The following is a 22,025-nucleotide window of genomic DNA, read 5'->3' as shown; positions in this document are numbered from 1 at the left end:
GTGAATTAGGCCTTTGTTGCAAATCATACATGGCACTTCCATAGATATCCTTATTATTTTAGCTGCTATTCAGAGACGGATTCATCTTGATGGAAAAGCTCCATCAAGATGAATGGATCCAAATGGTTTTTAAATGTAGGGGTGCACTGATCGCACTGAATGCAGTTTGGATACAATACTGATACCTTTGCTTTAGGTATCTGCTGACAGCGATTGCCTGTCCTATACTCACTTGACCACAGTTTGCAGTAAGGGGGAAAAAACATAGAAACAAAGATACAAATAAAAGTTTTTGGTGTTGCAAGACTGTAAAACTGACTTGCTGTTAGTGTCCTCCATGCTATGTATTGTTTGCAACCTTTGTTCATGTGTGATGTAAAAAAGAAGATTACCTATAACTCCTGGAAGAAATTATATTTTGTGTTTTCGGAGCAAGGCAGGCTAATTATTTGAATTTGAACTTTAGCTACATTTTTGGCATTCAATAATTACACACACAACTTGATATAATAGCAGTGAGATTTTTGCCCCTCCCTAAATTTTTAAACTGACTCAGTTAACAAGATCTATCTAGAGGAAGTAAGACTCAGTTTCCATAGGGGAACCTGTTGAGCTTGTGGAGTCAGCTTCAACCCCTTGTTACTCATCCAGTGGCTGCCATGCAAGTCTAGATATGAATTAGATATCTTAAACATTCAAACTCCCATTTTCTGGACTCCTTGTTTCAGCTTTTGCTGCTCATCAGATAACCCAGAATGAATGGAGCCCTGATGAGTGTATCTCAAATGTGTAGGTTTCTGTTGATTTAACTCATAGTGTGTGTGTGCTCTCTAAATGTAAATTCTTCCCAAACAGCACGCATTAGCAGAATTCTAGCATTTTATGGGTGAAATGGGAAATGTTGTAGCCATTCCTGCAAGAGCTGGCTGTTAGTTAGCTGTTTTTATAGTTTATAATGGTTTGCTGTTTTTACCTTGTAGCTTTCTTATTGGTGGTGCAGAAAAGATGCTTTGAAGGTCATTGTCAGGGATCTCCCTGCTAGGAAGTACCTCAGGACCTCTCTAGTGCCTAATGCTAATAGTACATCATACCTTTGCAATACTGTCCCTTAAGATTCAAGATTCTTTATTTGTCACGTGCATAGTTATACAAATACAACACGCGGTGAAATGTGTGGGAAAGGCTTGGTTCCATTCTCCTTCTTTTTGTGTACAGGACCACACTTTAATCCCGGTGCAATCCATAACTTTTACGACAACATTGGATTCCTCGGTCCTGTCCCACCCAAACCCAAAGGTACTTTATCTATTGGTAAGTTTAAAAAAGGTTGCATGTCTGACGTTTCTCATTGCACTGGCCACCACCCCTGATATCATAAGGCACATGTGTCGAACTCCAGGCCTGGAGGGCGGCTGTCCTGCTTATTTTCCACCTAATCTGCCCTTGTAGCTTCTTATTGGGAAAGCACACCTGATCCAGCTAATCAGCAGCAGGTAGTGCAGGGATATCTCAAAAATAAGCAGGATACTGGCCCTCGAGGACTGGAGTTTGACACCCTTGTCCTAAGGTTAAAGCCGGCATGTGGTCAGGAGTCAGTGCACTACACTTCTCCTCGTGTTGATGTGCATGTCTGTATTGTAGCTGGACCACACAGCAGAGGGTGTGTAAATACTGACACCTCATAGTGGAATGGTTGTGTGGTTCTTCTCAGTCCTGTTTCTATCGAGTATGCACTTCTTTTGCATGCTTAACAGATTTCTAAGCCCCTGTGATGCATGTTCAAATAGCATACCCTCATTTATGGTATTTGCAAAACTTTCGAAACTCCAGATAGGTGTTGTTTGGAATAAGTGTTTGAGAAAATATTGGAATCAGCCTGTCTTTCAGTCTTCCTTGGGGGGGGGGGGTTTCTTACAGAGTAAAAAATGTCTTCTATAAATAAGTTTTAAAGTATTTTAGCTCTTTTTCACACAGTCTCTGAACATTTAGCTTACACATAGTTGATGTGTCACAAGAGATACATATTGGCCTCATATTTGCCATTAGACCGGTGGTGATATTTGGCTCATCAGTCAAATCAAAGCTATGGAAACCGAATCCCATGAAGTATCGGTTCTTTGATAAACTGGCTGTCTTTTAAACTGGTGAGCTTACAAAACTTTGAAAAATGAAAAAGGAGGGTTTCCAAATATGAAACGGACACAGTGGACGCTGTTGTTATTTCATCATCTGATCTGCTTGTTGAAGTGGCAGCCTTTTAGAGACTCTTCTCCTTGACACCAAGGCACTATCAGAATATTACATTTAAGTGCTGATAAATGCATTCTTATGCTTGTGATGTTACATCTGTCCCATCCCTCACTCGACTCCTCTTCTCCTTCTCAGACACGGGCAGTAAGAGTGTGAAGCCCATCACAGACCAGGAGGACGAGGGGACGCAGTGGAGCTGCACAGCCTGCACCTTCCTCAATCACCCTGCCCTGATCCGCTGTGAACAGTGCGATTTCCCGCGGAACTTCTGAGCCAACAAGGCTGCGACGCGCTGCCCCTTCCTCTGCCCGCCTGTCTTCTAGCAGATTAGAACAGACCGGGGCTCTGTCTGTTACTTCCTAGATGTATGAAAAGCGGGACAGGGCATAGTCCTCGTACACCGTGCAGCCCGTTTGTTTTTGTTTTTTTGTTTTGTTTTGTTATTTTCTTCTCCTCTCTATAGGCTTGTAGAACACTGTCCATTGAAGGCTTGACTGGATGGTGTTTACAGCTTGCGTTTCTTAATATAGGCTGGCAGAGTCGGATGATACCTCACCTTAGAGACTGGCATTGTGTGGGGTCCCGTTCTCCACACATCCCTTGCTCGACAGGTGACACTTTACACCCTGGGGATACCTCGCTGCTCCCACTTCACAGTATTACAAGCGTGGCCCTGCAGCGTGATTGCACACATGCACACTCAACACAGATGTGCCTTTTGCTGATTTTTCTTTTTTTTTTGTCCCTTTTCTTCTTCTTCTGTGGTGGTGGCATGACTGGGGAAGGGGGGGTGGGAACTATGTTGAGCCACCGTTCTCCACTTGAAGGGAACTCGTGGACTTTAAAGTTTGTTTGCTGTTTGTAGTGGATGCCAAAGGAGGAACCGCCAGTGTTGCTGTCACTCAAACGTGCCTACTTTCCTCAGCGCCATTCTCTGTGTCTCTGATCGTGAGTTACCAAAACGCGAAACAAAAAACGGTTGCATGGTTTGTGTACAGAACACGGAGGCAGAAACTCCCCTCAAGCTTTTTACTGTACATAATTTTAGAATGTGCCTTTTAAAACCGTTCTTCCTCACACTATGAATCACTTGTATTTCCTGTAAGTATAGCTTTATAGACTTTTATTAACTTGTTTTGATTCCCTTCTTTCAACCAAATAAGCACCGTGCCCCCTTTTTAAGCTTTGATTTCTGTGAGAGTTGAAGCCTTGCAGAAGGAGAGGAGTGGAGCTGTTCAAACCCCTCGCAGTCATCATGAAGCTACGTCTGCCCGGCCCGTTCATCGCCCGCGTCATTGCTGAGGTTCCTGTGTATGATCTGCAGATGCAGCAAAAGTGGAAGGCGATGGAGGCGTCTTGTTTTTGTTTTTTTCCTGTTTTGTGAGTGTATGTGTGTGCGTGCGAGTGTAAGCGTGAGTGTGTGTTTTTGTTTTCCAGGACACCAATTACGTTCGGGACTGTTGGGGGTGGGTTTGGAGAGGGGAGGGAAGGGGTAAATAACAAACTGCCATCTTATCTGACAACTGGAATGTAGTTTTGATGTTTGGAGGACAACGACACCTCAGTGCAAAGAGACACTCACTCTCCAGTGCAATCAAGAACCATGTCAAAGTGCTCCTGGAACAGTTTCCATGTTGCTGTGTGCCTGAATTGGCTTTTTGTTAGGTACCAAAGGTCAAAGTGAATATATTTCTGTTAAAGGTGTTCCTGTGCCTTACAGTCAGGATTGTTGCGTGTTGGGAGCAGTTGAGGCAAAACAAACTGTCTATTCTGCACACTTTGCTTTGGAGCAGTTCATCCTCCTAAGCTTTTATTGCAGAGGGTTTTTCTAAAATGTACTTCCTGTCATGTTTCACTGTGGAACTGTGGATTATGTGAAACAATGGCTTGCATTAGTGCCTTTGTATTAATAACCTGCCCTGTCACATCCAAGTTTGTTTGTTTTTGTTTTTTTTAAACCCCTAAAATTTCCTATGACTTTAACTCACTGATTTATGAATTTATAAATGAATTCTTGTCTCTTAAGCACTTAATGTCATACTTTTTTCTTTTTCCAACCCCCAAAAACCAGTTTTCAGCTTTATCTGCACCTTGGTGTGAAGAGGCAGTTTATTCATGTTTTAATACATGAAAAAAAAATAATTTGGACATCTAAAGTGTTTTTTGATTTTAGCTGGGAAAACTGTCTTTGTAACAGATAAGTTATTTGTAAAAATTAAAAAAAAAATCTATTCAGAATGTTTGTGCTGCTTCTGTCATGTTCTGAATGTTCTGTCCACTAGATGGCAGTATAGCTCAGTGTACAGGTTGGCTGGGAGATTGTTTCCCTGCAGATGGTTAGATAAAAAGAAATTTATGATGCAGTCTTTTTCAAAATTGCCTAATATAGCAAAATGAAGCAATAATTTCCAGCTTTATCTTTATTATCACATTTCAGCGTTTCATCGTGTTATCTACTACCTGCATTTTTATGGCCATGGCCTATGGACCTTTTATGTCAGCCCTTAAAAAACAAGGAAGAAAGATATTGCAAAAGTGCTCACATGTCAGAGAGCACTCTGGCCTCCTCTTGCTTTATTTCCTGCTTCCTTGTATTTCGTCCAGTCTTTTGTAAGTCAACAGCTTTCTGGGAAATGCAACGGTACATTAAACACAAAACAAAATGTCACACAGGTTTAAAAAGAGGCTCAGAAGCCCGTGTCTCGGGAGGAACATGCATGTGCTTGACGTGTGAAGGAAAACGTCTGCAGCGTCATTACTGGTTGAACAGCGGGCTCACTTTAAAGTAGACGTACTCTGCTGTTCCTTATTTGCTGTTCTGTACTGTTCCAGTATGGCCAGAGTTTAAAATCGTGAAATCGGTGTATGTACACAAATCACTGAGCAAAAAGCTCAGCTGGAGGAGATGTACGCAGGGTGGTGGCACTTCTGTACAGACTTTACTTTTCAGATCCAGAAGCTATGTTTGTTTCTCTGATGCAGCCCTAGGTGTAAACAGCTTGTTTCAGATTGATGGCATGCACCAAAATAAGGATCATTTTGAACTGTAAATCATGCAAAGCTGCTCTACTAAAGCTACCATCAGAGAGCAATGGCTGTCTTTTTTTTCTTTTCTTTTTTTAATGACATTAATGGCATTGAAATTTCACCTTAGCTTCACATCTATAAGCACAGTTTCAAATAGAAAATTACCCAGTGGTAATGTGGTTTGAGCGCTTTTATTTCTCAGCAAAAACAAGGCATTCGAATTCATATTAAAAATAGATCAATGACATTCTTTACAGAAATATAGAATATAGCGTTCCTCACTTTGAGGCAACATGGGAAAACAACACATGCTGCTTTTATTTAAAACAAAAAAATTTCAGGCTACAATAAGTAGCTTGTATGGAGCTTAGTGCATTGCACTTTTACACTAGGATAAAGAGAGAGCATTCAATCTGCTACATTTTCTGCAGATCGTGTCACTTTGTAATGCTTCAAATGAAGGGTAAGTTTGCATCATGTTCAAGCAAGACAAATCATTTTGCACAGTACAAACTGTCATAATGAATTCACAGTAATTTCGAGAAGTGCTCTCGTTCTTCAGTTTTCACTTTTCTTTTGAATTGAGAACTCCAACATGGGCTCGGTTTGAAGAAATGTAAAAAAAAAAAAAAAATCCTTGGGATCTAGAAACTGAAGTGGCTCGCTCTGTAGTTCTGGATGAGAGAAATCAGTTCAGACATGTCAGACACGTGCGGGTAAGCATTCATGACTTGCTCTACCATGTTCTGGGGGAATAGGGTGCTAAGCTGGATCCTCAGAGCCTTCCTCCGCTCGCTCAATGGGCTCTTAGCCCCACTGCTCAGCCTAGGGTCAGACAGGCTGCCCTGCACCCATGGGTCCCTGGGCAAGCTGTGGGTCTGTCTGTGGGAGGGCTGTCTGTAGTACTGCTTCTCTGCAAATTGAGAGGGAAGCTCCCCATTATGTGGTGGTAGAGCTGGACATGAGCTCCATCCATGCTGCTGGAGGTGGTGGTGGTGCTGCTGCTGGTGGCTGTTTGGGGATAGTCTGGTCTGCTGGTGACAGCACCTGCATTGACTGCACGTGGGGGGCTCACGCGATGCCAGTCCATTTGGCTGAGCGTAGTAACCCCCGTTCAGGCAGATCCTCGGGGCGTTGCCACCATAAGACCCAGAGTACTCATCTTGACTCAGGCTGTAGCTGGCCACCCCGCTGCTGCAGCTGTGCACAGGTTGCTCCCTGCTGTAGGCCATGTCATGGATATAGAGCCTGGACAGAGAGCTGTCCATGGAGCTGAAGGCTTCATCTATATCTGGGCTCGGGCAGTGTTGGAGACTTGAGTTCATTTGGTTTCTCGGGCTGCTGGTGTCCCTCTGACAGATGGACTGCTCCCCTGGCGAAGCCCTGTGTGACAGCTCATCTATGCCCAGAGGTGGAGGGGTGGAGATGTACCTGTGCTCCTGCTGATATGCAGCAGGGGAGATGTTCTTGGCTCTGTCTCTGTCTCTTAGGGCCCTCAGCTCATCAGCCACTGACAACTGGGACTGGTTGGCCCTCTCTGGATGGTAGAACTTACACTTTACTCCATAAGTGCATTTCTTTCCTAAAAGACAAAAATACAAATTCCCAAAATTAGAAATTGTGTCTGGGCCACTACAAGCTAAACTTTAGCTCAGGATGTGTGTAAAAGCCACTAGAATTACAAACAAATCATCTGCTCTCTTTGTTTCTTTGGCACTCACAGTGTAGGGCACTTTGTAGCTGTCTTATAAATGGATGTCTTTAAGTCCAGTCACTGACTGACTCCTCAGCTAAGCTCTTCCTGAGAGATCAGGGCCTTCCACAAATTTCAAATTCTCCAGTTGAAAAGTCACTGCTGAATGAGCGCAGACAAGTGAAGCCAGAGCCCCCTACTGGCTCAGTTTCTCCTCATTTGTTGGCCATAAAGCACATGATTTCAACATTTAACAACCTTACTTTTTTTTTTTTTTTTTTTTTTTTTTTTTTTTTTTAAACAAAAAACTGTACCAGTCATTAAAAAAAGGTTGTGATGTGTTGAAATCTGAGTTTTGTAATGACATCTGGAGACTTTATACTTCCTCTGTGGGCTGAAAAATCATTCTATTCTTATGAAATATTGAGATAATGTCAGGAATACACTGTGGTCAGTCTGGGTTTATCTCCAGCATTTCCCACATTTACTACTTCGCAGTCAGAAAGTCTGGGCTTTACTGTTTTTTCTGGAGGGGGGAAGGTTTACTCAAGTTTCAAACTATTTTACATGCTGGTGATTACAGTTATTAAACTCCACACCAGATTTAAGGCTGTATTTTAGACACAGGCACATTCCCAGAAACCGGAGTATGTCATAAACTTTCCATTTGGTTGTGCCATATTGGAGAAAATTCCATATACAAAAGTAGACGTGAACTGAACCTGTGGCCCTCACTGAATTATATCAACTACCAAATGAATGAGCTGTTCACCTCAACAGTGGTGGATGACTTATTTGGATTTCAAGGTCATTTTTATCAATTATAGGGTGAATTACCACCGCTACCATTCTATATTTAATCATTAGTTATTATTAATTTCTAACTATTTCGTCCTGTTTCCCTCCCATCACCCCCAACTGGTCTTGGCAGATAGCCGCCTCTCACTGAGCCTGGTTTTGCTGGTTTTCTTCCTGTTAAAATTGAGTTTTTGAGCACTTTGGCAACAGTGGGAAGGAAAGAGGGTCATTTGATTGTTGGGGTTAATCGTCTTGTAGGGACTGAGAATTATTTTTGAACTTGGAATTATGCAAAGCTACTCACTGCTTAAAGCAGAATGTCTTCTTCAAAGTAAAATTAGCTTTATCAGTTACTATTGTCTGTAAAGGTTCTCAGTCATCCAGGTCATCATAGTCTAAGGAGCTTAGAAAGAAAAGCATCTGGACTTCTTTCAGTTGCTTGAAGCCGTTTCACCTCTCATCCAAGAAGCTTCTTCAGTTCTAGGGACTGAAGAAGCTTCTCGGATGAGAGGTGAAACATCTTCAAGCAACTGAAAGAAGTCCAGATGCTTTTTTTTTTTTTTTCTTTCTAAGCTCCTTAGATCAGCTACTTTTAAACATAAATACTCATGATACTAGTGTAAAACGACCTGTTTGTATGCACTGGTCCTCTGCTGTGTGTGCTGAAGTTTGGACAGGAAATGCTGGTGGGAATCTTCTGATGCAAGAAATGCATCATATTTGCTTACTGTCATGTTTGCTTAACAGCAGTGTGTGTGTGTGTGTGTGTGGGTGTGTGGGTGTATCCCTGGTGACTGAACTTGAAATGGTATCTGCTCAGAAAACAAACCTCTATTTACACAGAAGTTCCATTGATTGTATATATTTTTTCTTATCTTTAGAGGAGCACAAGGAAGTGTAACATGAGCTGTCTGTTCAAATAGACCGTACTAACCATATGGACAATGCTGCAGCTTGTTTTCTGGGGTGCGTGGCTTCTTTCTCAGAAAATCATCAATAGTGGGACCATTCCTGCCCAGAGGATCATCTGGAGGCATGAACCTGCACCGGCACAGAGTTGCAGTTAGTCTAGCTGAACACATGGTCCAATAGTGGGGCAAATCACCCCCAATCAGCCATGCAAAACAAGTAACCCCCTTCAACCTGCCCCTTAAGAAGCCTTACTTGTCATTGGCGAATGTGTACATCAGCAGCCTCTCCTCTATGAATTTCTTCCACTGGAGGTTCTCTGTCTGCAGGTCGCGGTAGTTGTCATTGGACACGATGATGCCATCTGAGTCAAAGGCCAGCTTGACTATGTAGCGGTCATCATAGCACACCACCCTCTTCCCGTTTACGCAGCGGGATGGCGTGTACACCAGGATCTTCCTCCTCTCCAACTCGTGGAGAATATGTTGATCTATGGGACAAATATTATACAGGTTAGAGATTACTTTAAATGATGTGTGGTAACGTCCTTGACAGATACGAGACATTTATTCAGGCAGGTGACTGAGGCACCTTGTACTCCATGTGAGCTTTTAATCTTTTCTCAGTCTCTTTGTTTTTACAGTAAACATCACACCAGGAAGAAACAATTTGTGGATTTTTTTTACCTGACACTGATAATGGCAATAAAAGCTGACTGCAGCTTTCCGGAAAGCAGCTATTTTTAGCCGACATGATTGGACATGATTGGACATGAACGACGTGTAGGATTTCAGTTTTCATGCTTACACTTCCTCATTGTTTAAGGAGGCTCTATGGGTTCAATACCTGCTTTTCACAATGAAACGAGGTCATAACTATTGGATGGGCTCCATTGGAAGCCACCAGCTGCCAAACAAGATGACTCTAACAGCCAGGAAGAAGGGACAGGGATTTACCAGCAGCCATCTGTTATGTGCCCCACTGGCAAAGTACATGTTAAGAACACTTATAAAGATTTTATTTCCTTCAAATCCTCCGAGCTGTGGCTCAGGAGGGTGGTAATAGCAAAAGCACTAAGTACCAGTCCATTTACCATTTTTGTGATTGCTTTGCTAATAACCGATCAGACAGTGTGTGGCACACAGTGGCATGCACTGTTTTCTTCAGCTTATTTAAATGAACTGCTTCTCTAACAGAAAAATGCATCATTTCCTGTGAAGCACACTTTTTCTGCCTGGAAACTCTGACTGTTTACAAGTGCTTCAGACTACATTAAAGCTTTACACTGATGAACTACAAAAAACAACCTGCTTTGTCGACCAGCATAGTTTCAGGTTGGGTTTCTTTATAACACGTGCACACACACAGGCAGCAGGACGTTCAGGCAGCTTCTGTGTATTTGATTATATTTGAGTCAGGAGTACTGTTGGTAAGCCAAACTTACAATTACAAAAGTATATGAGCTGAGGATGTACTAGTATTCAAATGGCATGATTTAACTGTAACGTAAACACAGATTAAAGTTCCACTAATCAGTATACATTATATTGACAGTGTAATAAACCACTGAGTGTACTGTCACAGTGGCTGCTTGTCTCCATTTAAATGCTCTGCTAGTCTGTATCATCTGGATTTAGAAATATTAGACTGCATTTGGCACATTAAAGCAGATTCATTCTATGTACTGCATGCTGTATGCTGCAACTACCACTGCAAGCTCCTTTGGAACCCATGTCTGTTGACATAATCAGTCTTATATATGTTGTCACTGATGTGCTTTGCTCTGCAGTCTTCTGCTGGTTTTTTTGTGTTTTTTATGTTTGTGCACAGAAAGACCCACTGCAAAAGGAATAACATTCAGATTTTATCTAACCCTGAATTGAATAAGCTGAAGAAAATGGATGGACACATGGTCCTAACAGAAATAAAATGAATGACTGCAGCTTTATAATAGGCAGAATAACACACCCCACTGTGTGAAGCAGGAAAGGAGGAAATTCAATTCAGCTTTATTTATGTCAAATGCCAAATCGAACAACCATCACCTCAAGGCACTTTTATGTAGTAAGGTAAAGACCTTACAATGGAAAAGGGAAAACTGCAACAACCGGATAAACCAAGTAAGCACCTGGCAAAAGTGGGAAGGAAAACCCCTTTTAATAGAAAGACATTTCTTCCTGGTTACTGAGCCAAGAATCCCTGTAATCAAATTGAGGATCTTGAATGTAAATGCTGACAAACAAAACGCTGAAGTAATTATGGAATCATAACTGAAGCGTAAGTTAATCAGGCTTCACTTCTACTTCACCCTGACCAGGAGGATTCAATTATAAAGGCACTTTTTCATCAGTGAACAAGAATAATTAGTGGAGACTTGACAAACACAGCTGACCTGAGCTGAGTGCACAGCACTGTCAGGTGACCTTACCTGTGATGGGCGCCTCAGGCTTCGGCTGCTCCTTCCTCCACAGGGGGACGAACACAGTGATGTCGCGCATCCCTTTGTCCCAAAACCAGTTTACTGCCAGCTGGAGACCCTGGCACGAAAACACCTTCTTGTTGCCGTGGCTACAAAAAAAAAACAACGCATACAAAAACCAGAGTGAACAACAGAAGAAAAAACAAAACAGAGAGCTTCTTCTTTTGCGCTAACGTGCACATTTTGCCCACACATGCTTCTCCCTTTTTCAGGAAACTAATGATGTTGCAAGTGTTCACTAGTTCATGATTGCACAAGCACAGAGATAAGTCGTTTTCAACGTAAGAGAGACTCTTCACGTGGAATTTGTGAGATCATTTATTAATGTTTTAAAATTCACAAAGTGGAAGCTTAAAACAAACAGCTTTCTCCAGCAATGTATTAATCGTGAAATTTTGAGGAAAACAGAATAAGGTTACATTTCACTACACTGCTGAATTGTGGTCATTGTCACACCTAGCCAGGAGAGCCTGAGACAACACGACACTTGTGTTTGTTCTAGTTCAACATTCATTCTTTGGAACAGCTCAACATTTATTCTCTGAAATACAAACCTACTGTATGAAGTCAAAAGGCTTCAGAAGAAGTAAACTGGATCGTTTTGCCTGCAGGAAAAGAATAAGGCGTGTGCTTGTGGGTGTTCCCCTTCTTTTCATCATCAGGAAGTGGCAAGATACTTTGCATACAACAGGTAACAAAGATAAAGCTTTTGGCATGAGCTAGTTTATGGATCCCAGATAATCTAGCTAATCTACCTTGCATAACTTTACAGATGACTCACAGATGACACTTTAAAATGATATTTCCTGTCTTGTTTAAGCTCCCAGAGAAGTCGAATGAGACCAGAGGGCTGCACGTTCATTCGTGAGTTAAAGGGAACAAAATAAAAGCAACTAATTAACTTTAGAAATTTAAATGAAAAAAGTGGATTTTTAAGAATAAATGAACAAATGAATTTTTTTATTTGTGGCTACTATAACCAAAAACAGTGCAGGAATGTAAAAAATTAATGCTTTTTATTTATTTATTATTGGTCTATTTTTCATGAATCAGTATTCTGATTCAACTCATTACCTACTTTATTACAGTTGTAAAGAGGTGTTGTTTAAGTTTTGATAAACTTGTGCATAGGAGTTACTGAATCTTTTAAACATCACATAAGAGGAAAAAGTAAAAAGCCACTTGAGCTACTTGATTCTGGCCTGTGTCAGACTGTGCTGGTGTTTGGCAGCAGTTTCCAGTGTAAAGTGCCATCTGCTGCTGTAAACATTAAAGCTGCAAGCTTAATAATTAGCTAAAACAGGTTAAAGTGTTCTGTAAAGCTGAGGGGAACTAGTGGGTGAAAAATGGTTTGTCTGTGGGTTTGTCACTGTGAGCGTCTTTCAGATTGGTGATATATAAATCCGTGCAGCTTTAAATCCTCATGTATTGCTGATAAAGTCTCAGTCTGCTGAGTAATGAGTTTACCCGAGCTGCCAGATCAGCAGTTCGTACCTCCAAAATGTTATAAACATGTCTTTTTTTTTTTTGTACATTTCTCATGTGTGAATCGTTCTCTTTTGATAAACGTGAAGAATTACTTGTCACATGTGCTGGAGCATAATGTTTTTTGTGTCAAGAGGGAATGAAGGGACGTGTCATGATTAATCTAGGTATGGGCTCAGAAATGACAGATTTATCAAACCAAGAATGTGGGGGTGTTTCAATCAAAAAACTAAAAAGATGTGGGTTTTTGCAAGAATCTTGCAAAAACACGGTGTGAACGGCAATGTGTAGGAGTAGTAGGTTTTTGTTTTTTTGTTGAGTTTTTTTTTACTTAGTGCTTTTTTTTTTGTTTTTTCTGCAGCTGTCGGGCCTAAAATGTAATTACAGGTAATCCAGTTTCAATAAAGTGCAGCAGTAAAATCCCTTTGACTGATTTCCTTTACATGGCCACAAAAAACTAATCAGGAAGAAAGAGCAGTGAGAGGCTCTGATGACTGAGGACAGGAACTGGGTCTGTTTTTCCCATGAGACACTCAAGTTCCACTTAAACATGATAAACTGTACGTCAGCTTCAGAGCTGAAGAAGGGAAACAAAACAGGGAGACCGATGAGAGCTACCCCCCACAGCCTCTGAGGTTTCACACCTGAGGCTGGACTACAGTTACACCATCTTACCTGGGAATAAAGCAGTGACAGTAAATATCTGAGCCCTCTTCCTCTTTCAGCTCACTTCATGTCCTTACAGGAATATGCGTTATGAAAACATTGCTCCTTTGCTTTTTGTTTTGAATTCATGCCATACCGTCTTTGATTCGAGCGAAAACATTTTTCACTCCAAACTTCCTTGTTATCTACTTTGGGTGGAGGTGCAGATGCCAACCGTGAGATCAAATGGCGTTAATGTACAGTGCTACACGTGTAACAAGTCACGCTCGATACAAACATCACTTAAAGAGCTCAAACCTGACAAGTAAAACGCACTGTGGAATGGTCACTGTGTCAAAGGCCCTTCAGGGCACGAACATAATCTGGAATTGAGTGAAAAAACAAAAGGGAGAAAAGTGTCGGCTCAGATCATGTTTTCACTTCCCACGTCTTTAAAGAGGAAGTGTGTTGCAATCACATTTGTGAACTGAAACAAGTTCTGACATAGACAGACAGACAGCCTCTGGTGAGAGATTGAAAAGTTAAACCAAAGTTATCCTCATTCAGCCTCACAGAGAGGAACGCGTCTCCACTCTTTTTACTGCCTCAAACAAGTGTTTTTTGTTTTGTTTTTTCCAGGAAGTGACGAAGCGTGTTTTCTTTGCTGTGAAAAAACGGTTTGCTTCCTTGTGCCTTCGTGCCTGTCTGATGAATAAACTGAGCGAAGGGCTTCGGTACAGTTGTGAACAGCTGCCTAACACCCATCGGGTCTGTGGCACAAACTTGGGGTTAGAGTTAACTTCGCTCTCAGATGTTACCTTTCAAATCAACACTCTTACACACTTGTTCTGTAAGATCAGCTCCATTTCAGAGAGGCGAACATTCAATTAAAACTTTACGGGTGGATGTTGAGAAGCTCAGATAAGATGTATTCATTGCGTTTCACCCCCACCCACTCCGCCTAACACCTGACAGACACGGTTACTCTGATATGAAGAAGTATGAAGTTACTGTAGTGCACTGTAACTGGAGGACTCCTTCCACTGTACTTAATGCATAAGCATACATAAAGCGAATGTCATGTGCTGACTCACCTCATGGCCACGTTGCTGCCGTCTATAACCACCGGTCTGAATCCAGCTGCCGCTTCTCTGTCCGGTCCCGGTCTGGCTTGGCTGGGGCTGGGGCTGCAGCCTCTGGGCACCAGCTTGGGGCTGTTTGGCACGCTCCTGTTGTTGTGGGTGCGAGTGTGGCACGTCTTTATCAGCTCCTCCAAGATGTCATTGGTCTGGGCGTCGTGCCGGAGGCTCTCCAGTACCCTGAGGATGTCGCTGTAAGAGTATCCTAACTTGAGAAAGCGCTCCACTTTGGCGTCCATGGTTGCCAGCGAATCAGAGTGGCTCCTCTCCTCCTCCTTTGCGCGCTCGGGACCGTCTGGCTGGGGAATCCTACTCTTCGCCTCCTTATTGTGGCTCATCGGCGTTTCCACGGAGACAGCCTGTGTTTTGGAACAGTTGACAAGTGTCAAAAGAGGAGGAGGAGGAGAGGAGAAGGGCGAGGGGTGGAGACAGAGAGTGTCGGTATAAACACAGGAAGCGCAGCTGCGGTCTCACAGGGGTTTTCAGACAAATTGACTGTGGTTGATAGAATCTGCTCTGGTTACCACAACCTCATGACTGCGAACGCTTCACTGACGTCATGCTGGCTAAGAAAGCCCCTTTCTCTGTCTCTCCTCCTCACACACACACACACACACACACACACACACACACACACACACACACACACACTAGGAGAGGAAGCAAAGGGTCTGCACTGATCACAGCTCTAATTTTACCTACAGTCACACCCTGCTCTGCCAAATCATGAATGAATGGAACTGATGTGAGCGGCCTCTCCCATTCCACCCGCGTGCTGTTGCGCTCTCTGGAAAACCCCCTCTTGCGCTTCAGGTCCAAACACAGATCACAGTGAGTGTAGAGGTGAAGAAAAAATACTGCTGAATGACTCAGCCCACTTCTTCTGTTTGTCCTCCCACAAAGACAGAGCTATTTCGAGTAGGAGACCTTCACAATGTTCTCACACACGAAACCGCTGTGAGGAAGTGTCACTGACCCTTCAGCCTATACGCCATCGCACTTTTGTGCAACGCAGGATGAGCTGATTACTGTACTGCCCTCCGTGTGTTAACGCAACATTTCAGGTATGAGGAAGAAAGAACAAAGCAAACAAAAAGCAAACAAAAAGCAATCTAACAATCGTTTCATCTCTAAGAAGATTGTTCGACCTATAAAAGCTATTATTATCTCACCAGAACCAACATTCCACAAATATCTGTAAAGGAGAAGCTGTTTTCATCTGACACCACCTACAGTACTGTCAGCAAGGGGCTGCAGTCTGCACAGGCCTGCTGCAGCCTGCAGCAGACCACATCCTCTGCTGATCACTTGGTAAACTGCAAGCTCCTAGCACTGTTTTCTGAAAAAGCCACACTATCTCCCACAACCTCTGTGCTCAGGGCAGACCGCACGGTCTGGACCTGACACAGAGCTACACATGACAAGACTGCACCCTCAGCTCACATTCAGCACAAACAGCAGTCAGACTTTGAGTTCACACTTACAGATTCAGCAGGTAGTGGCTCGCAGCATTAATCTCTTTCCCTCTGTGTGTGTGTGGGATCTGCTCTCAATGAGTGACTTACATAGACAAAACCACTGGTCTGTGTGAAGCTGCTCTTATTACTCACTGGAGGAAGTAAAGGCTGCTGAGAAAAAAAAGGGGGAGAGAAAAAAACCCTCTATGACCAGTAAGGAAGAGAACATGTAAATAAGCCATCTGAACTTCCTTATGTGCAGCAGCCAGGGCTGATCTGGGATCTGGGAGTCAAAGGGATATGTTTGACCTTTCTCCTCGCTTTTTTTTTTCAGCTCTTGTGATGTGATGTAATAACTGAACTGGACAAGTTAGACCAAGGCTTTAGACTGTTTCCATGAGCTGTTTGACATTTTCTTTTCAATTCAAGTGTGTTTGAGTTGCCTTCAAACACACAATCTGTGCTGATTTCTGCTATTTGTTGTCTGTTATGGGATTATGAGGAAGTAAGTCTACTGTCTGGCCTGGAGTTCAGTTGCTTAACATGTTTGTCTGAAACTGCAGGATGGTCACTGAGTGTAGAGTCAAAATTTGCCTGCTATATTTTCCATGTTGTGGCAAAAACAATGGTAGTATGTGTTAACAGTTATGTTTGAAGTAACATGGCTGTCTGATGTGGGCAACGGCCTAAAAAGGAGAGAAAGAAAACTAATGTGGAGTTTCAAAGGTGAGTCAGTCTTGTGAAACAGCTGCTGGTGAAAAATGAAGCCAGTGTGGAAGAAACCTGCAGTTCTTCTAATGGCCACTTGAGGCTTACTCGGTGTAATTCAGGGCTCAACTTTACTAAAAATCTTGAACATAATAACTCAAGAAGGATTTTCAAACTATTACCATATGTGCGAGGAGGCTGAGGGCTAGCACTGCTGGCCACCAGTATTTTTGCTGATCTTTTGGCCATGCTTGGTCTTCTGTAGGATGTAAGGATAGACTAGAACACCCACAGCCATATGTTGCATCTATCAGTCTTGGAAAACTTGTAACCTTGGTGCATATGTGCCTGTGTTTCCCATGATACTGAAAAAACCCAAATGAACCAAAACAAATATCATCATTTTTTTCAATATTATGAAATTTTAAAATCATTACCTTTCATACACGGCCAGTGAAAGTAAGCAGATACTCGCTGGCAATGTCACAATACCAGAAAAGTAGTATACTAATACTACTTTTCTGGTATCGCCAGCTACTGACTATAGTCAGTACCAACAGTATGATTCTCAGTGCTCAGTTTGATACCACGTGGGGTTATGTACTGTGTGTACTTAAACAAAAACCATGAACTCCTTTCACATGATCTTTCACATGGTGGTGTCAGCGTGTATTTAAAATATTAGAATTATATTTTGATGACAGGACGGATTAAACTGGTTGCAGAGTAGTCTACTAACATTACTACATGCATAATATTATATAACATAAAAAAAATGTTAATTCACATGTTGAGTGATGCCAATACCCAGCATGTTCTTTTGTTGCTGAAGTTGGATGCCTAGTTGCTGGTTACAGACAAAAATGCAAAAAAAAAAAACCCCTTTCACTGATTTAGAAGCGTGTATGTCTGCTAACGTCTTTGTGGTGTAGTACTGAGCAGGCAAATCAAATATACACAAGCGACATTCCACTTTGTCAACATGAAACCCAAGGGGAGAAAATATCGCCCAAATATGATGCTGACAAAACCACAAGGTGACATCCAAGCTGACCTGAGTGACACACTTTAATCTTCACCGCATCAAAACAACAATGAGAGTGACATCTGATCCTTCCACAGAGAATCTGTTTGCGCCGCTGCCCGTCAAATAAACAAAAAGGACTTTTGTTCAGAGACTCTGCCGTCTTCAATCAGGCACATGAGTGATCAGAAAACTGGGTCTAAACACACAGATGAGATTTTATAAGCTGTACTATTGCCACAAATAGAAACTGAGTGTCATTCACGCATGCACTGATGAAACTGTGGCATGTTTATAATACAATTATTTCTTCATTCTTTCTTTCTGTTTTTTTCAAGTAGGTAACCTGACACCACAGCTGACATGACAGTATATAGTTCATCTGAATTGCTTCTAGTTCTAAGACCTGCTTTGGTCAAAGTGTGCACACTGTGGCGTTGCTCTTTGTGCTCACACAAAGCCTACAGTCTGCTTTTCTAGCTTTACATAAAAACAGATATGTGTTCAAAGATAAGCAACAGAACGATGACTTCACAATGATGTGATGATGACAACATTAAAAGTAGGGCAGGGAAAATCGAGAACAATATAAATACAGAAGAATAATTCAGGCAATGAGGAACAGGAAAAGTCACAGTCACAATGAAACAGCATTAATGCCGCCCATGTTTTTTTTTTTTGGTTTTGTTTTTTTGTGCGCATTATCTAACCAGGATGTTGGACATGAAATAAAAAAAGAAAAGAAAAAAAAACACGAGGAAATAATAAATATTAATGGGGACTAATGTGTGTGTGTGGGAGTGAGTGAGAGATCAGAATGGAGGGGCAAGGCTACAACTACTGACTGGAATTTCTTACTCATACTTGAGTACATGTTGAAAATGAAAATTACAAGACAATCACAGTTTTAGGTCAGGAAAGTTCATGGAAAAGGTGACATGAAAGAAAAGTTGTAGTAATGGAAATGTAGCACGACACACCGCTGCCAGAAAATCTGCTTTAATGAGAATACGTTCATGCTTAGAGCTCATGATTTGGGCAAACACACAAATAAGAGTAAATAATCCATAACAATGGTGCTCATTAAACATGTTAGGAAAGTAAACAGTCATTTCTTGAAGATTATGTGTTAGAAAGAAAACAATATAATAAGGCTCTGACAGAGTCTGACCGGTTCTTTTGCTGTAAGGTGAGGATGGAGTTGACCAATACATTTTGTTTGTTTTCCTCAAAAGTTTAACTCTTATCAGTTTCTACTTTTCAGGTTAGATTTCAAACTTTCCTTTTTGACTGCTGATCCTGAAGTATTCCTTATACCGCAATACGTTCAGTCTGCTAGCAGGCTTCCCATGATACCCTGAGCACTTCTCTTCCATTCTTATCTCTCTTCGTGTGTTTATACCTTTTGTTATCTTCTTCCTGCAATAGTTATAATATAAGTTATAATGCTGAGCTCTCACTGAGCCTGGTTCTGCCAGAGGGTGTTTTTCCCCTGTTAAAAGAGAGTTTTTCCTTCTCACGGTTACCAAGTGCTGCTCAAAGGGGTCGTCTGATTGTTGGGGATTCACTCTAGCATTGTAAGGTCTTTACCTTTCAATATTAAGCAATTTAAGGTGGTGTTGTGAATTTGTGTTATATAAAAACACAATTGAACTCAATTGAATTGATAGTGGGGATTTTTTTTAGACAGCCGGAATCTCCAGAAATGAACGAGAAGCAATGGGAAGAGACAATGATCATACTTTATTATAAGTTTGGTTACATGACCTGTGATGACCCTTAAACACAATGTGCTACACCTTACTTCAAACTCTGGCTTCATCTTGACTTGAGAATCAAACTTTATTTCATCATTTTATGACTGTATATTTCCTGTCACAGGTCTCCTTCCCACATAACATTAAATAATTAATGCATAATTAAGTACCTCAAAGATTTTTTTTGGCACAGCTAAAAAGTTTTTATGTGTCCTAATAGTCCAGTATGTTGCCACGGAGACACCCAGTGGTTACTGTTCTTTTCTGTCAAAGAAAACTCGGAAAAGGCAAAATCACAAACACAAGATGGAAAACAGAAAATAGTGTGCCAATGGGTGCGTTAAGCACAGATGTGTTTTCTGTGAACAACTGAATAATGTTAAAGGTATGTTAGAACACTTTGCGTGCCTTTAGCATGTAAATCCTTTCCCAAAGAGTTAGCTGTTGCTCAACTTATACAGCTATTTTGTTTTTAAAATGTAAAGCCTGAAACATGCTTCATTTCTATTTTCAGCATATAGTGTCACACCCACACACTCCACTGCAAAAATCTTTACCAGCAGAACACCTGAGGTGCTGCTACATCAGCACTGACAGCAGGGCAAAGAAAATTCATTAGAGAAAGTGATTAAGTACTATATTTATGTATACATTTATATCTGAGGTCCATTATACTGTACTACACACACACAGATGAGATGAGGCAATTGAGGGGTCACTGATGTCACTGAAAACTCAATCCCACTTATCAATCACACAATAAAGCACACTTGTTTGGCTCAAATAGGTAATTTAATCAAATGGATGCAATGTTGTTTTTAATAAGCTTACAACCAGTAATTGAAATAATAGAGGGTTGAACCACTACTGCACTGCCTTCACGTGTCAGATCCTTAGGATATTTCAGTCTTTTATTTACAGTCTACAGGACTGTTAGAGGAAGCCAGAGCAGCTGGAGAGAACACGAGCAGGCACAGGAAGAACATGCCACCTCCACCAAGGCCTCAGCCAGTCAGCACATGCTAACTACAGTGGCTTGCAAAAGTATTTCCACATTGTCACATTACAGCCACAAACATGAATCAATTTTATTGGAATTCCACGTGAAAGACCAACACAAAGTGGTGTACACGTGAGAAGTGGAACCAAAATCATACATGATTCCAAACATTTTTTACAAATAAATAACTGCAAAGTGGGGTGTGCATAATTATTCAGCCCCCTGAGTAAATACTTTGTAGAACCACCTTTTGCTGCAATTACAGCTGCCAGTCTTTTAGGTTTGTCTCTACCAGCTTTGCACATCTAGAGACTGAAATTGCCCATTCTTCTTTGCAAAACAGCTCCAGCTCAGTCAGATTAGATGGATAGCGTTTGTGAACAGCAGTTTTCAGATCTTGCCACAGATTCTCGATTGGATTTAGATCTGGACTTTGACTGGGCCATTCTAACACATGGATATGTTTTGTTTTAAACCATTCCATTGTTGCCCTGGCTTTAAGTTTAGGGTCATTGTCCTGCTGGGAGGTGTCCCTCTGCCCCAGTAGAGGAAGAACACACACACACACACACACACACACACACACACACACACACACACACACATATATATATATATATATATATATATATATATATATATATATATATATATATATATATATATTATGGCTGCATAATGGTCATTTAAACTTGACTTAATTAAGTTGCCTTTAGTCAGCATTATGAGTGCATTGACATGTAACACAGTTAATCTGAAGTGCAGAAAATTCTGACTTAAATGCAGCATTTGAACAGCATTTTTACTAAATACTGACCACTTCCCACAGTAGAGGTCAAAAGTCTATACGGCATTTTTAAAAAAGCAAGATATGCCAGAACACAAGTATGGAACAGGTTTTTTCCCCTATCACCACCACTCAATGAGCATGTGTATTTATTTCTGAAATAACATATGATGCTTTTGGTTCCCTAAAATGACATCTGAGTTTCCCCCTGTGTAGTCACACTGTGTAAAATGAGGAACAAATACAGGTAACAGTGATGGATGACTTCTTCTGTGAGCAAGACTTTCCTAAAAGGGCTTGTTCTGTTTTATAGCTGCCTTGTGATCACCTTTAGTTGGCTCTGTTTCCAAGAGACGCTTGATTAATTCCTTGAAAGGCACGTGGTTGAATGTGAATGAGGGTGGCAGTGCAAACAAGGACACAGGTTGGATTATTTATTACTGTTTCTAATTCTAATCTTAATGACTTCTTATGTGAATACAACTTATTATGATAGTAATTGTAGGTCTGTCATCCAGGGTTATTAATGTAAATGAAATAAGATATCAAAATATGCAGGGTTGAAAGGAAATTGCAGAAATATAAAAAGTGTGACATAAGAAGTTAATTAATTATAAGTGTAATTGTTTCATCAAGCAAAAAGGTTAATTCCATTAAATTATAGTATATATTATGAAACGCTCTGTGAATCACTACCTTATCATGGTGGAAGAGTTTGTGTGTCCCAGGGATCCCGGGGGCTATGTTGTCGGGGGCTTTTAGGGTCACCCATGGCAAACTGGTCCAGACAAAGAGCGATTTAAATGACCTCTATGAGTAGAACATCGAGGGAACAGTTCAGCCCGGGATAGGGTTACTGGGGCTCCT

The 22,025-nt window shown here is 41.4% G+C and overlaps 2 protein-coding genes across 5 annotated transcripts in view; one reads left to right on the top strand and one right to left on the bottom strand.

The window, feature by feature from the left end:
* tab2 (TGF-beta activated kinase 1 (MAP3K7) binding protein 2) overlaps positions 1-3,034 on the top strand; it is a 42,457-nt gene extending 39,423 nt beyond the window's left edge. For 3 of the 4 annotated variants that reach the window (XM_085246101.1, XM_085246100.1, XM_085246103.1), the window contains 2 exons: positions 1,216-1,311; positions 2,386-3,034. In XM_085246101.1, coding sequence (XP_085102227.1) covers positions 1,216-1,311; positions 2,386-2,522 — 233 coding nt within the window. In that variant the 3' untranslated portion in view covers positions 2,523-3,034. The remainder of the gene's footprint in view (positions 1-1,215; positions 1,312-2,385) is intronic. The other variant, XM_085246104.1, reaches the window with a different exon arrangement.
* A 572-nt stretch (positions 3,035-3,606) lies between these two features.
* LOC146558628 (putative ribonuclease ZC3H12D) lies at positions 3,607-16,027 on the bottom strand. Its single transcript, XM_085246105.1, has 6 exons — positions 15,910-16,027; positions 14,381-14,784; positions 11,106-11,245; positions 8,933-9,167; positions 8,703-8,809; positions 3,607-6,859 (listed from the first exon to the last, which is right to left on the bottom strand). Exons 2-6 carry the CDS (start codon positions 14,761-14,763, stop codon positions 5,922-5,924), a joined length of 1,803 nt encoding a protein of 600 aa, XP_085102231.1. The 5' UTR covers positions 14,764-14,784; positions 15,910-16,027; the 3' UTR covers positions 3,607-5,921.
* Between the last annotated feature and the right edge of the window lie 5,998 nt (positions 16,028-22,025).

This window comes from Mchenga conophoros, linkage group LG15 (genome assembly GCF_057382185.1).
Source record: "Mchenga conophoros isolate Kocher_MC1m ecotype Shallow Benthic linkage group LG15, M_conophoros_male_GT1.1, whole genome shotgun sequence".
Taxonomy (NCBI): domain Eukaryota; kingdom Metazoa; phylum Chordata; class Actinopteri; order Cichliformes; family Cichlidae; genus Mchenga; species Mchenga conophoros.
This window is presented reverse-complemented; position numbering and strand designations above follow the sequence as displayed.

Bases quoted from the DNA above. Each gene is read 5' to 3' on its own strand.
- LOC146558628 (XM_085246105.1), bottom strand. From the start codon at position 14,763: ATGAGCCACAATAAGGAGGCGAAGAGTAGGATTCCCCAGCCAGACGGT. The intron at 8,810-8,932 runs GTAAGGCTTCTT...GTGCCGGTGCAG, and splicing joins TACACATTCGCCAATGACAA to GTTCATGCCTCCAGATGATC. The intron at 6,860-8,702 runs GTTAGTACGGTC...TTTGTCTTTTAG, and splicing joins GCTGCAGCATTGTCCATATG to GAAAGAAATGCACTTATGGA.